A 13334-nucleotide genomic window follows, 5' to 3' on the forward strand; every position below is an offset into this window, starting at 1 on the left:
GGAGCTGGTGGGCAAGGTGTGGACTCCGCTGAGCCGCCCTGGGAGGGGTCTGCTGCCACCACGGCGGGGGGGGGCCGTGTGGACCTCTCCCCTGCTGCTGGGGACACCAGGTCCTCTGGCCAGTAAGCACCTCGGATCGTAGCAGTCTTCACAATGAAACGTCAGAGCCTTAAAAACAGAACTGGTGCTTGAATAGAGGGGGTGAGTGGCTACGTGGAACTTTCTGCACTCACCTTCTGTGAGAGGAAGGAAGAGATGGGTTTCCTCCGCCGTGGCCATGGTGATCCCTGCTTCGCCATCGAGCCGGCCACAGTTCGGAAGCTTTTCAAGGCCCCTGAGTGGGAGTATCTGCGGATGTCACTGCTAGTTCATGGCGGGTGTCGGCTTTGTTTCGTTCTGGGGAGCTGAGAATAGGGTAACCATATATGGTCCAGCACACAACATATAATCACAGGCCCCCGACACCGGCTCCAAACGTTCCCGCTACAGTGCATTTCCTACCTATAATCACTTCTTAGCATGTTGTCACGTCGGATCTGCTCCCCTCCCAAGCAGGGAGCTCGTGACTGACTGCGATCGGGTCTCAGGGACACTTAGAGCTCGGCCTGGGTTGTTATTCCTGGATGAGACACGGTGGCCCCTTTCCAGGTGAAGGCACCAAACCTGATACGCCCGCGTTAGGCCCCCCGCTGTGCCCGCCCGGTGCTCGGGGCTTGCTGCTGTTCCGCTTTACTCGTTACAACGGAGTCCTGTGGTTTGCACCGCTGTCCCATTTCCCTGGCAAAGAGGTAGAGCCGAAGGCTGCCTGGCTCCACGGGCCAGTTCTGGCCCCTGCCTTAGAAGCAGCAATGCATCTCTGATTATTTGTGGAAGACTCGAATGTGGCTGTCCAAGCCGCTGGCACTCTTTCCGGAACGTGTGGGTGTGGAGACCATGGTCATGGGTCCCTTGTTGTGTATAAGGCTCGGGGGGCTTTCTGGGTCTCGGAACAAAAGGCCCACAAAGCCATCGCTAGGTGGAGCTCAGAGACAACCTGGGGGCTCGGGCTTTGAGGAAGGCCTTGTTGGGGTCAGTGCCCAGTAGAGCACCTGGCGCAGAGGGGACCCTGCTGGGGAGGGGACCCCGCCTTCCAAGACCAGCGCTCCAAAGCACCGTGACCTTGGTGACGACGTCGCTGATGATGAGAAACAAAGGTCTGGTTTTCTGTCCCTGTCCCTGCACTGCTTGGACTTTGCCCGTGGCCTGTTTTTCAAGAAATCTGAAAAATTCGCTTCACGTCACCCCTTAAATCCCTCACGGTTGGCCTTGAATGGATACTTTCACGATTTTTTTCTTGACCGTATCATCAGCTTCCTGATGAGACCTTGCAACTGTGGTTTTCTTCTGGTTTATCACTTGGATTAAAAACCAAGAACATAACGGGGTTTCATTTCCTTTTCTAAAACATTCGAACAGGAGATAAATCTCCCTTTTCAAAACGTTACTGAAATGCACGCTACATCCCGCACCCAGTCCCGCAAGTGCACACACGTGCGGAATGTCTTAAGTAAAGGCAGGCGATGTGGGGTTGCGTCACCTGCGGGCAGCGGGCTCCCTCCCCTCCCTCCCCCCCCCCCCCTCCCAGCAGCCGGGTTTCTAGGAGTGAGCGCTGGCAGGTGAGCGTCCCTTCCCAGAATGGGTCCCGAGGCTTTCTTTGGCAACAGAGAGTGCCAGAAATAGGACATCCGTTGCCTCGTATCCCAGGGCAGAGCCTGCATTTTACACCGCAGCTCCGAATTCTCTATTTCTAGCTCCCAGGTGTAGGTATGAGGACAGCTTGAATGTTAATAGTAACGACTCAGCAGCAGAGCCGAGCTCCGTGAGGCACGGCGGCTCCTTTAAAAGGCACGGCGTGTCACGTGTGCTAAGCGTGCTCGCTTCGGCCACGGGGAGTCGGCTGGGTTCGTGCCGTGTTTAGGTTTGAAACACACCCTGGAAGTGTAAATTCCAGGCAAGCCCGTGTTGCCCAGAGTCTGGAGAGGTTGCTCCTTGTCGGATGTCGGCTGGCGAAAAGTCCGCATACCTCGGGAGGAGGAGAATAGAACAGGGAGCAGGGACAGTTCTGTTAGGATCCGTGTATAATATTCATAGAAGATGTACGAGAGTAGAGCTGTTGTGCACACTCACTTGTCCTGCGAAAACTGTGCGTGCCGTCTACGTTCCTGGACGTAAAGAGACGAGATATTGAATGAGGGAAGAACTCCCTGTTTCTCCTGCAAATAAATGCACAGCCCAGGGGGGCCAGCGACCGATGACCCCAAGGAAGGGCAGGAGGGAGGCTGGGATGGGGGCAGAACAAACCCCCGCGCACGCGTCTCTGTGTGGCAGTGAGACCACGGTCTGAGCCGTGGCTGGCAGAGTGGAGAGCCAGCTGTGACGTGGAAAAAAGTGTCCCCCGTGAGGCGTCCTTGACATCCGCCTCAGCCACAAGAAAGTGGAGGCCGTGAGCTCACTTCTCCACCAAAAAGAAGAAAGTCTAAACCCGTTTTTTTTCTGTGTTAACCTTTCACAGAAAGGAACGATCAGACAGAGCAGGAAGAAAGAAGAGAAATCAAGCAGAGATTGACAAGAAAGGTACTGTGATTTAAGCGCCTTTTACGCCCTGAGTCTCGAGGGACAGGCGCGGGAGAAGAGCCGCCTGGGCGGTGCTGGGGTGGGTGAGGCGGGGCGTCCCTGTGTCACTGGACGACGTCTTCCTGGCCAGCAGCGGATTCACTCCCCAGCGCCCCTGCCACCCCTGCTGTGACCCTCCGTGCCCGCGGGTGAGACCCTTACCGGGCACAGGAACAGCTCCGTGTGGCGGGACAAGCCCGATGCCGTCACCACTTATGTCCAGGGATAAGTTTTTAAAGGCGTTTTTCTTCATCCCCCTGGATCTCTACGCGGTGCCTGAGAAGCGCACCCCTGGGTGCCAGCGTTCGGTTCCCTGTGACGCTCTTCGGCACGTTCAGTTTGTCGAGGAGCTCCTGATGGCAGAAACTTCTTATTGGCGTCCGGGCTGTGTATCAGGGATGCACACGGCCAGGGTGAAGTTGGCCCCGGCCAGCTTGGGTAGCAGCTGCACAGTCCCATCTGGTTCGGGGTGCCGACCGTGTCTGAACTTGAGCGTCCTGGGGGCTCTCTGTGCTCCGTAGTGATGACGACGACGTCTTGACCCATGGGCTTCAGGTTCATCGAATAGCCTTCCTGAGCTCGCATTGCGAGTCTGGTGTGGCAGCGTCCCCTCTGTCGGGGGACTTTTTGTTAAGAGCTCCTCTGACGAGAGTGGAAGAGGCGGCTGCTGGAGTACAGCTTGCTCGCCATTCATTCGCCGCCCTTTCCCTGAGGCTGCGCGGTGTACAGGGTGCAGCCAGACTCCTGGGAGTGACCCCTCTGAGGGAAGGTGCTGGGGGGCTGCAATTTAAGAGCGTGTAATCTGAGCCTTGCGTGGGAGACTGTAGGCATTAGGCTCATTCTACCTCACGGTCGCAGAGTTTCCCGCTTCCCTATAGAAACGTGTTTGTTCGGAGTTTCCTGAGAAAGCTGGTCTGGCAGGTGATAATAGCTAACTGTGACGATCTTGTATTTCAGCTTAATCAGAGACCCACAGTTGACGAGCTCAGAGACCGAAAGATTCTGATACGGTTCAGTGACTATGTGGAGGTGGCGAAAGCTCAGGATTATGACAGACGGGCAGACAAGCCGTGGACACGACTGTCAGCGGCTGACAAGGTACAGAGCAGACCTGTCTGCTGGTCGGGGTAGGGTGGGGTATGGCAGCACGTGATGAGGGCAGGCCACGACATGCCAGGCAGTTCGTGCCTGGACAGTGGTGTAGCGGGGTTCTCGCACAGAGAGTCCTGACACCCAGGCTTTTCCTTCCTGAGTTTATTCGTGCCAGCACCGCTCAGTTGGGTTCGTACCCGAAGAACTCAGCCCCGAACGCCACGTGACGTAGGGTTGTTTTTTTTAATGTTTATTTTTGAGAGAGAGAGAGAGAGAGAGACAGAAACAGAGACAGAGTGAGCAGATGAGGTGCAGAGAGAGAGGGAGACACAGAATCCTGAAGCAGGCTCCGGGCTCCAAGCTGTCAGCACAGAGCCCGACACGGGGCTTGAACTCGCGAACCGCGAGATCGTGACCTGAGCCGAAGTCGGATGCTTAACCCGCTGAGCCACCCAGGTGCCCCCATGTGGCGTAGTTTTTTTATATATTTACTTCTTTGTCTCTCATATATGGTAACATACAAACACGCAGTCTGATTAAGTGGTCTCATGTTACAAGGTCGTGAGGGATGTTGTCACATACGTGAATAGCCAGGTTGCCCTGAGGTTTTTTTTTTTTTTCCTTAGAGAGGGGACCCTACCAAAGTGGATGCCACCAGGTCTGGAAATTAAGCCTGTGCTTTGACCCCCGTTGTTGGTCTCACAAAGCCAATCTGGGGTCGCGGCTGTGTTTCCAACTAGGGGGCAATGTCTGGAGACATTTCTGGCTGTCACAAGTGACAGGTGCTACTGGAGTGTAGCGGGTGGAACGCAGGGATGCCACTAAACGTCCCCTAAGGCACAGGATGGCCCCACAACAGGGAATTCTCCAATCCTGAATGTCAAGAGTATGGAAGTTGAGGAACTATGGTCTGGATGAACCAAAAGCAGGCAAGTCTGGACGAAAAGAGGCAGGGGACAGAGGTTTAAACAGACTTAGCTACAGTGAGACAGAGAGGGGTGGAGGCGGCCGAGGCCCTCAGGAAAACCCTGGCAGCGAAGACAGAGGCGGCTCTGGATGCGTCCAGGACTGGTCCGGTGTGAGGTCCCGGGAGCCTCCAGGGCAGTGTGACCTGAACGCTCTGGGTGCAGGACGAGAGCAAGGAAGCAGTGGGTCCCAGACACTAGGGGACAGAGCAGAGGGAATGAACGTTCACCCAACCCTCGCCCTGTCCTGGACTGAACCGGCCTGTCTGGCATTATTATTTCATTTAATCCTCAGAAAGTCCCCGTGAGAGATGTGTCATTATCACCCCTATGGAGGTGCTATCGGACAGATGATTTGGACGGGCTCAGAGGGTATGTTCCTGTCCATGGTCCCATGCTGTGGATGGGCAGGACTGAAGCCTCATCCCCTCTGGCCGCTCATGATTTTACAGCTTTTAGGAAAAGCAAAATCATTTGCTCAGCCAGTGAGTTGGCCGAACGTGCTGATTGTTCCTTGTTCCCCGCGTGCGGACCGTGAATAAGTGAGGTGACATGTAAATGCACGCAGGTGTCGCATCCCCTTGGCCAGGTGCAGCCAGCCGGCAGGTGGACCGAGCCTTGGCTCCCTGGGCGAGGGGAGAAGCGAACACGTCTCTGGCAGCACCCGGGTTTGAGCGCGGGAGGAGTGCTCCCTGGGATCCCTGGCTCAGAGCCTCTCCCTGCCCCCAGCTGGCCCCTGAGGGTTTATGTGAGGGAGTACACGGTCCCAGGGGGCAGGGGGAGGCTGGAAGAGCCCGAGGACCCGCTCTGAAACACTGCGATGCGCCCCCCCACCCGCGTGTAGCCACGATACTGTTTTTCACGTGACACCAAGCCTGACCTCATGCTGAAATTAGAGTGGCTTCTCAATGATCTAATTGCAGAATTCCAAATAAGTCCACCAAAAGCCCGACCTCCTTCATGAATTTGGTGTCCCTACTTCATGGAGTCCCTAAGCACGTGCCGGGGCCACCTGTCACATGTGGTGGGCGTTGTCTTCCTTCTCCGACACAGCAAATCAATTCACTGACCTCTTCCCGGACACCAGCATCAGGGCCGTGCACGTGCTAAGAGGCTGAATGCTGGGCCACAAGTGGTTTCTTTTTCTTTGTTTGAACTACATTACAAAACACCAGAACTCAACCAGGATTGCCAACTGTTGCTGAGCCGCAGCCAGGGTACTAATTTCCTATGTCAGCTTCTTCCTGTCCTGTGTTTACATTTCAGGCAGCCATTCGCAAAGAGCTCAATGAATACAAAAGTAACGAGATGGAGGTCCATGCATCAAGCAAGCATTTGACAAGGTCAGATTTCTAGATGTTCGTGTGGATTTCATGGTACTTACAACACGGTGTTCCTTTAGAAAGAAAAGATAAAACGCCACAGAGATCTGTGTCATTAGGCAAACGGATCCCGTATTTCTGCCGAGAGCTGAGCTGAACAGACAGTGTGCCTCCTTCTTGGTCACGGCTCCTGTGGGCTTGGGGGAAGGTGGTGTGTAGAACGTGGGTCCTGGGTTTATTTAAGTAGTTAATGCACGGTTGGTTTTTTTTTTTAACGTTCATTTATTTTTGCGAGAGACAGTACCAGTGAGTGCGTGCACCAGTGAGTGAGCGAGCCATCCGGAGTGCGAGCAGGGGAGGGGCAGAGAGAGAGGGAGACACAGAATCCGAAGCAGGCTCCAAGCCCTGAGCTGTCAGCACAGAGCCCGACACGGGGCTCGAACCCATGAACCGCGAGATCATGACCTGAGCCCAAGTAGGACGCTCCACCAACTGAGCCACCCAGGCGCCCCATGTTTTTACCTTTAGTGCCTTCCTCCTTAAATTTATATTTTAGTTATGTTTTATAAGGTAAAAAAAAGAAAAGAAAAAAACTAAAACAGTAGGACTTTTTTTTTTTAATATTTATTTTTGAGAGAGAGAGAGAGAGAGACAGACAGAGCAGGAGCAGGGGAGGGGCAGAGAGAGGGAGACACAGAATCCAAAGCAGGCTCCAGGCTCTGAGCTATCAGCACAGAGCCAGAGAAGGGGCTCAAACCCATGAACTGTGAGATCATGACCTGAGCTGAAGTCAGAGGCTTAACTTACTGAGCCACCCAGGCGCCCCTTAAGTTTATTTATTTTGAGAGAGAGAGAGAGAGAGAGAGAGAGAGAGAGAGAGAGAGAGAGAAAGCAGGGAGGGACAGAAAGAGGGAGACACAGAATCCGAAGCAGCCTCCAGGCTCCGAGCTGTCAGCACAGAGCCCGACGCAGGGCTAGAACCCACGAGCTGTGAGATCATGACCTGAGCCAAAGTCAGATGCTTAACCAGCTGAGCCCCCCAGGTGCCCAGTAGTTAATGTACCTTTAAGAAAAGCCTCAAAGTAATGTGAGTAATCTGCCAGCACATTAGCTCCGCCTCCTGTGAAGGCCAGACGTCCCCACTATAGAACCCCACTCCTCGATACAGACAGGAGGCCGTGAAGTCACTCCCAGGTACTTGTTCCTGGCTTGAATTTCTGTTCACATCTTTAACACGAGCTGATGCTTCCCCATCACTCACATATTTGAGCACCTGCCGTGTGCCAAGTGCATCTACAGGTGCTGAGAACGTAGCCCTGCATTAGCTAATGGAGGGAACCTCTGCGGGGAACCTCTGTTCCGGTGGGAATACACTGGCCTTCATCCATACCCAAGACTTTCCACTTCAAGGTGAATGCGCTCCGTGTTCGTGTTATCATAAAGATGCCATGGGGTGGCCTCTGGGTGACGCAGTGGCCCTGGCTCACTGGCTGCATGTCCGTTGCATGGCCACGAGTCGTAACGCCCGATGAAAGTCCTCCTGTTTAATCCTGACGAGTGTGGGTGTGCGGCTACCAGCCTTCACCCGAACCAGTTCCCATATCACTTCTCCCTTGGCCTCAAGGCGCTCCAGCCCCAGATGCAAAGAGAATGGAAATCCTGGGTGTAGATACTTCCTTAAACTAAAATAGTGGGACTCCTTTCCTTTTCTGGTTGTCCCAAGGTGGCCCCCGCAGTTCTTTAAAACATTCGGTCTGTAAGGTCAGTGCGGCTGTGGAGCAGAGGCGGGTGTGATGGCACTCTATCCCACAAGGCAGTTTTAGGACGAATATATTGAGGGAGGAAGTTGAGGTTGCAAAAGCAGGAGAAAATGATACAAATAAATAGTTTAAAAAACTTTAAGGTTTCCCTCCCCCCTGACTGGCATATGTTTGGCAGGAACAGATCGTCTTAGTTTTGATTATTCAAAACACTCAAAAATGTTTAGGAAATAAACCGTGCCCAGTAAAACCAAAGCTATTTTTAGTGATCACCCTGTGTTGAAGAAAAAGGCTATCAATTATGACATGGTCTTACGGATGTTAACATTTAATAGGTTTTCTCATTACACATTATTAAGGGTTGTTTACCAAAGAGATCGATTTTCTCTTGTAAGCCCTGAATGCCTCTCTTAGATGATGGGATTTTAAGAGTTAACCCCAAACCTGGACATCAGGAAACAGTGATAAGGTGGCATATACCACATGCTAGCACTTGGTATAAACTGTTAAAAGAACACCACCAGCCACATGAGATTTTCTTCAATGTGTTCAGTGTCACCGCCAGCACGTTACCAGCTCTACCGGAATAAAACCAAACCACAGCTGTACTAGGACTTCCAATAGTTTGTTTCATCCGTCATTTCGTTACTTCTACCGATGTAGCAAAGCCTTGGCCTTTTCTGTGCACGCCAAGGGCTTGGCAGGCAGCCCTTCAAACGGAGTTTTAGGAAGTCTTCGGAATTCAGCGTATAATTCCTTTGGGGGCCCAGCGTGGGCCTGGGAGCCGGGAGCCCTCTGGGCCCCCCGCTGCTTGACGCAGAGCACGTCCATCCTTGGGTCTTATATGGTGGATGTCTGAGCAGCTTTTAATAGTGGAAGGTTTTGGCCGTTTTCACTTAGAAGTGTACAGCCTTAAACTGTTTTGTCTTTTCGTAATTCCTAGATTCCACAGGCCATAGAGATTTTCTTCTGAGAAGAATTTTTGTTTAATTTTTGATACCAACACTGAACATTCGTCAGGGAACTTTCCTGAAGTTCAGCTCCAGACCCCCTGCTGTGTCAGCGCCAGGAGCAGGATCACGCGGGCAGGTGGTCTGGGCTGTGCTCACCTGTACGAGGAGAAACCAGGGGACGGCCTTCACTCTCTGGTGTCTGAGGGGTAGGAACTGTCGGACCAGTTAAGACCCAGAGTCGCTCTCCCAGAAGAAAACTGTCCTTTGCCTTTGAACCTTGTTTCGCAGCCCTGCGGTGAGACGGAGGGCGGGCGACGGGCAGGCGCCGGCACCCCTCCGGGCCCCCGACACGGGACGTGCGGCACAGTGACGTTCAGTATTCTGTTGGAAAGACATTTTTATTCTGATCACAGTTAATTTGAGAACTCTTTAAGTTCACGTTATACAAAATTATTTACTGTATTATACTTTTCTTTTTTTATATAATGTCTAACAAAAAAAATGCAGCTGCAACATTTTGATTCCTGTTAATTTTGTTCTTTAATTAAATGACTACTTATTGCGGGCAATGAACCTGGGTTTTACGTTTTCTTGGAGGTGGGATGAGAGAGGTGTGTTAGATCGGAGACCGTGATAGAAGCCCAGTTTTCTTACTTTTGAGCCATCAAATCCAAATACGCAAAAGAGGATTCCAACTTTGTGTGCTTCTGTTTTGTAAATTCTGGTAGTGTATGTGGTTTGTGCCTTGGGAAATCGAATTATCTTTGTCAAGTTACTTTGAGTTTACGTATCGTAGAGAAATGACCCTGGAAGTAAGTACCAGCTCGGCGGGAGAATTCTGCCACGATGAAGATGAGATGAAGATGAGGCCCTCTTTAAGGGTATCTTCAGGTTTGCATTTGTAAACACTGTTGAAAACCGTTAGAAGAGACAAAGGTTGAGATGGAGTGGAGATTATAAAGAGGAAAGTTACCCCAGCACAAAGGTAAAAAGGAATGTTGGCACCAAGGGGGAAAATAAACACAAATTAACGTTCCCCGAAAGTTAGTTTTACTTGGCCTTTGGAGAAGTGTCCTCACAGAAGAGAGCCCGCCTGCCCACCCGAGAGCCTCCGGAGACATGGGGAGGCAGGAAGCCCAGGGCTCGGAGCACGCCTTGAGAAGCCTGCAGACCCTGTGGCTTAAATCCCAGCTCTGCGCTGTTCACCAAGGTTCCGACTTTCTCTCTAGGAAGATCATCGCTCTCTCTGTCTGTCTGTCTGTCTGTCTCTCTCTCTCTCTCTCTCAACACATGGCTGTAATTTCTAAATGCGGGAACAGCACCCGACGTGTTGTATGCATCCGGCGAATGTTACCTGCTCGTGGGCCCGCCAGGGAGCCCCGGAGCAGGTGCGTGTCCCCTATGACTTCCTCCTGCACACACGGCCTCGCTGCCTCCCACGACCCCTCCTGCTCAACTGCTTTATGACCAAAGCGGGTAGGGTGCCCATGGAAGCTGCTCGGCCCTCGTGGCAGCACCCTGTCCTAAGGGACAGGTGCTGGATCCTGGCTGCTGGCAAACACAGTGCTAGTTGGTTGAATTCGACTCTGAAAGCAATCGCTGTTGGTCGCAAACCTCCAGCTACCTCTTAACTTGCTGTGTCACCTCCTGCGAATCGGTTCACTTCTCGGAGCCTCAATTTCTTTGCCTGTGAGACGAGATGATATGTAAACATTTTCTAACCAGAAGCCTGGTTATGCTTTTGTGAGCATTTATGTGTATGTATATATATATGGTGTATTTAGCATATACCTATATTTACTGTATTCATAAGCCATTATTTGTGGCCAGTCAACCTATTCTAAAGCACATACTAGCAGCTCCCTACTTTGTTTTATTCCGTTTAAAGTATTAGCTGGGGCCCAGATTGTGTAACACTATGATTTCCATCTCTTTCATATAGAAATATCCACCTACTTCCTATGAAATGAACAGAGAGGGGTCCTTCTGTTCGAAACCATCCTGGCCCCCAAAGCAGAAGGGACCGGTCCTGTTTAGAAGATGGCTAAACTAGGCCTCTGGTTAGAGGTGGCTTGGCAGATGGGACACGTGTTCAGGTAGTTTTGCCCAAGTACAGTCAGTTCCGTAACTAATGGGTAAATTCAAAAGTTAAGATACAGGATACCCGATGGAGGGTTTGGTGTGGTTCAGGCTCGAGGGCTCTAAGATATCCTAAAACCAGAAGACATCTTCATTGTAACCAAAATTTTTAGCAACAGTATCTAACTTCTACGTTGTCTTAATCATAAACTGTTCCTTTAAATTGTATTTCTGAAGTTCACATTCTTATCCTAGAGGTCAAGAGATGAACTGAAACTGTGAATGGAGTGTGTCCACCCTGCACTAAGGAAGGCTCTGGTATGCCATCTCGGATGTCTCTTATCCTGTCTGGAGGAACAAAATGAAAAAGCGTATAAATCTCACGGAATGGGTGATACGCATGCATGTGTATATAAACGCACATGTGTTCTATAAATTTGAGGAGAAAGTGTACGTACTTAAGAGCCTTGAGACTTAGGAAAAACCACGTCTGCCTTCTTATTCAATAACAATCACATACAGTGTCTGAGTTATCACAGTTCTCCACAACTGGGAGGCATTAATGAGGTTTTTATGCATTGACTTCACAAATCATTTGTTCTAATTTTTACAAAATAAGATCAGCTATTAAAGTAACAACAGGAAGTCGTTAAAGAAATTCTGTTTTTAAGCAGTTGAACAGATTTAAAAACCATAATTGATTATTTTATGGGGGAAATTAAGTCACTTTTAGAAATACCAAGTTTTAACCCAATATAGGAGAAATAGTACATTATAGGTCTTTGTAAAAACTACATTTTTAAACATTAAAAGGGGCTTGGAAATTATACAACATGAATAAATTTTAGACAACTGAAATGTCTAAAGCCCCCTGAGCCCAAAACCCTAACATCAAGAAGTCCATCTTGTGGAAATATGTGGTAATTACAAGTCTAAATTCTGGGAGATGAAAATCCAAGATTTTAGCTACATACCCACAGTTCTTTAATAGCAAATTCAAGTCCAGTAATGGATAATTCTAATTCTATTGATAATATCATTAGTCTCACATGCTTCTAATCTCCACTTACCCAGGTTCTTTTCCAGAGATTTTTTTCAGTTTTTCGTGTGAAAGAAACCGCTGAGATGTTGGTAAGAAACTGAACATGTTGAGAGTCCAACAGAACATATGAAAATATTTCTAAACAGTGACTTACCATAAATTAATTTTTCTGTGGACTTATTGATAGTGATCTCAGGAACAGATCACTAGCTCATATTTAGATGATGTTAAACTGAACAATGGAAAAGCTGCTGGCTATCGGGTCCACTGCTTTATGAAAAACAATCTTGTTTTATGTTTAGAATAATAACTTTTAAGTCTTTCATCTCAACTGTTAAATCTCCTTTAAAGAAGGTGAACAGGGAAATTCTAAAAATCACACTTTCTTGACAATAGGCAATGGGAGAGAAAGCTGGATGTGCATAATGCTAATAATTCTTCGAAACATGCTATTATATATGCATTATTGCCTTCTAAATGCAGCTTATTCTTTTTCAAACATACATATACTGAAAGTGTTATTTCAGCACAGGTGTGTGCCCTGAGAGAATGGTCCATTCCCTGCCTTCCACCCAGAGAACCGGGTGACACTGGTGACCCCCGGTGTGGCACAGACGGTCTCGGGAACACCTCACACCTTGCTCTTACGTTTGTTTGTTGCTACTATTTCCTAATGTGTTATTGTGATCAGAATTCTACTTCCGTTGTTTCCTCATGGGAGTTATGATTCCTTCTCTGCTTTCTTGAACTTTCCACTCGCTGTTAAAGAACTGAGTATGAGTTCGTGGACGGTAACTGTGAGTGGGTTACCGGCCAACAGGTGGTGTTGACAGCTGGGTGAAGAACTCCCTCTCACAGCTGGGAGCCTCACGCCTTGTGCGGAGGTTGGAGCCGAGTTCGTCACCGTGGACCTCCAGTTTACTGTGCAATGAAGCCCTGGACAGAACCCGCACAGTCGAGTACCGCTCAGAGGGTCTGCTCGCCTTCTGTGGTATCAGGATGTGGTGGCATCTGGGTCTCTCTCGTAACGTCTGTAGAGCCAAGGATTTACGTTTCTGCTTGGCTATACTAATGCTGCAAAATTTCTCTTTCTTCCACATGTTCTTCTGGAATAGTTACCACTTTACGGCTCGGTTTGGTTGAGGAAGTGCGATACACCTACACCAACATGGTGTTAAGTTGCAATCCAGGTAAGAAATATAAATTATTGGCTATAATGATGATTTATTTTTAACATGTTTGAAATAGGAGGACTAAGAAGTCGTACTTCTGTGTTAGTTAACTAACATTATCATTAGCCTCTGCTAATGCAAAATTGACTTAAATCACTATTTTTGTTAAATAGTAAGATAAATTAAGAAAGAAATTTATAATAAAGAGGAGCGCTGACCTTCAAAAGTTTTCTTCTACACTAGGGGTCTTGCAAACGACAGCCCACAGACCAAATCTGGCCTGCCTTTTTTTTTTTC

At 49.6% G+C, this 13334-nt stretch overlaps 1 protein-coding gene across 5 annotated transcripts in view; it reads left to right on the forward strand.

Moving 5' to 3' along the window:
- PHACTR3 (phosphatase and actin regulator 3) overlaps nt 1-9313 on the forward strand; it is a 237736-nt gene extending 228423 nt beyond the window's left edge. For all 5 annotated transcript variants that reach the window (XM_086702610.1, XM_086702609.1, XM_086702611.1 and 2 more), the window contains 4 exons: nt 2552-2613; nt 3610-3750; nt 5976-6052; nt 8735-9313. In XM_086702610.1, the coding sequence (XP_086558736.1) occupies nt 2552-2613; nt 3610-3750; nt 5976-6052; nt 8735-8750 (296 nt within the window). In that variant the 3' untranslated portion in view covers nt 8751-9313. The remainder of the gene's footprint in view (nt 1-2551; nt 2614-3609; nt 3751-5975; nt 6053-8734) is intronic.
- The last annotated feature ends 4021 nt before the right edge of the window (nt 9314-13334 follow it).

This window comes from Puma concolor, chromosome A3 (genome assembly GCF_028749965.1).
Source record: "Puma concolor isolate L17-30 chromosome A3, mPumCon1.1.hap2, whole genome shotgun sequence".
Classification (NCBI taxonomy): domain Eukaryota; kingdom Metazoa; phylum Chordata; class Mammalia; order Carnivora; family Felidae; genus Puma; species Puma concolor.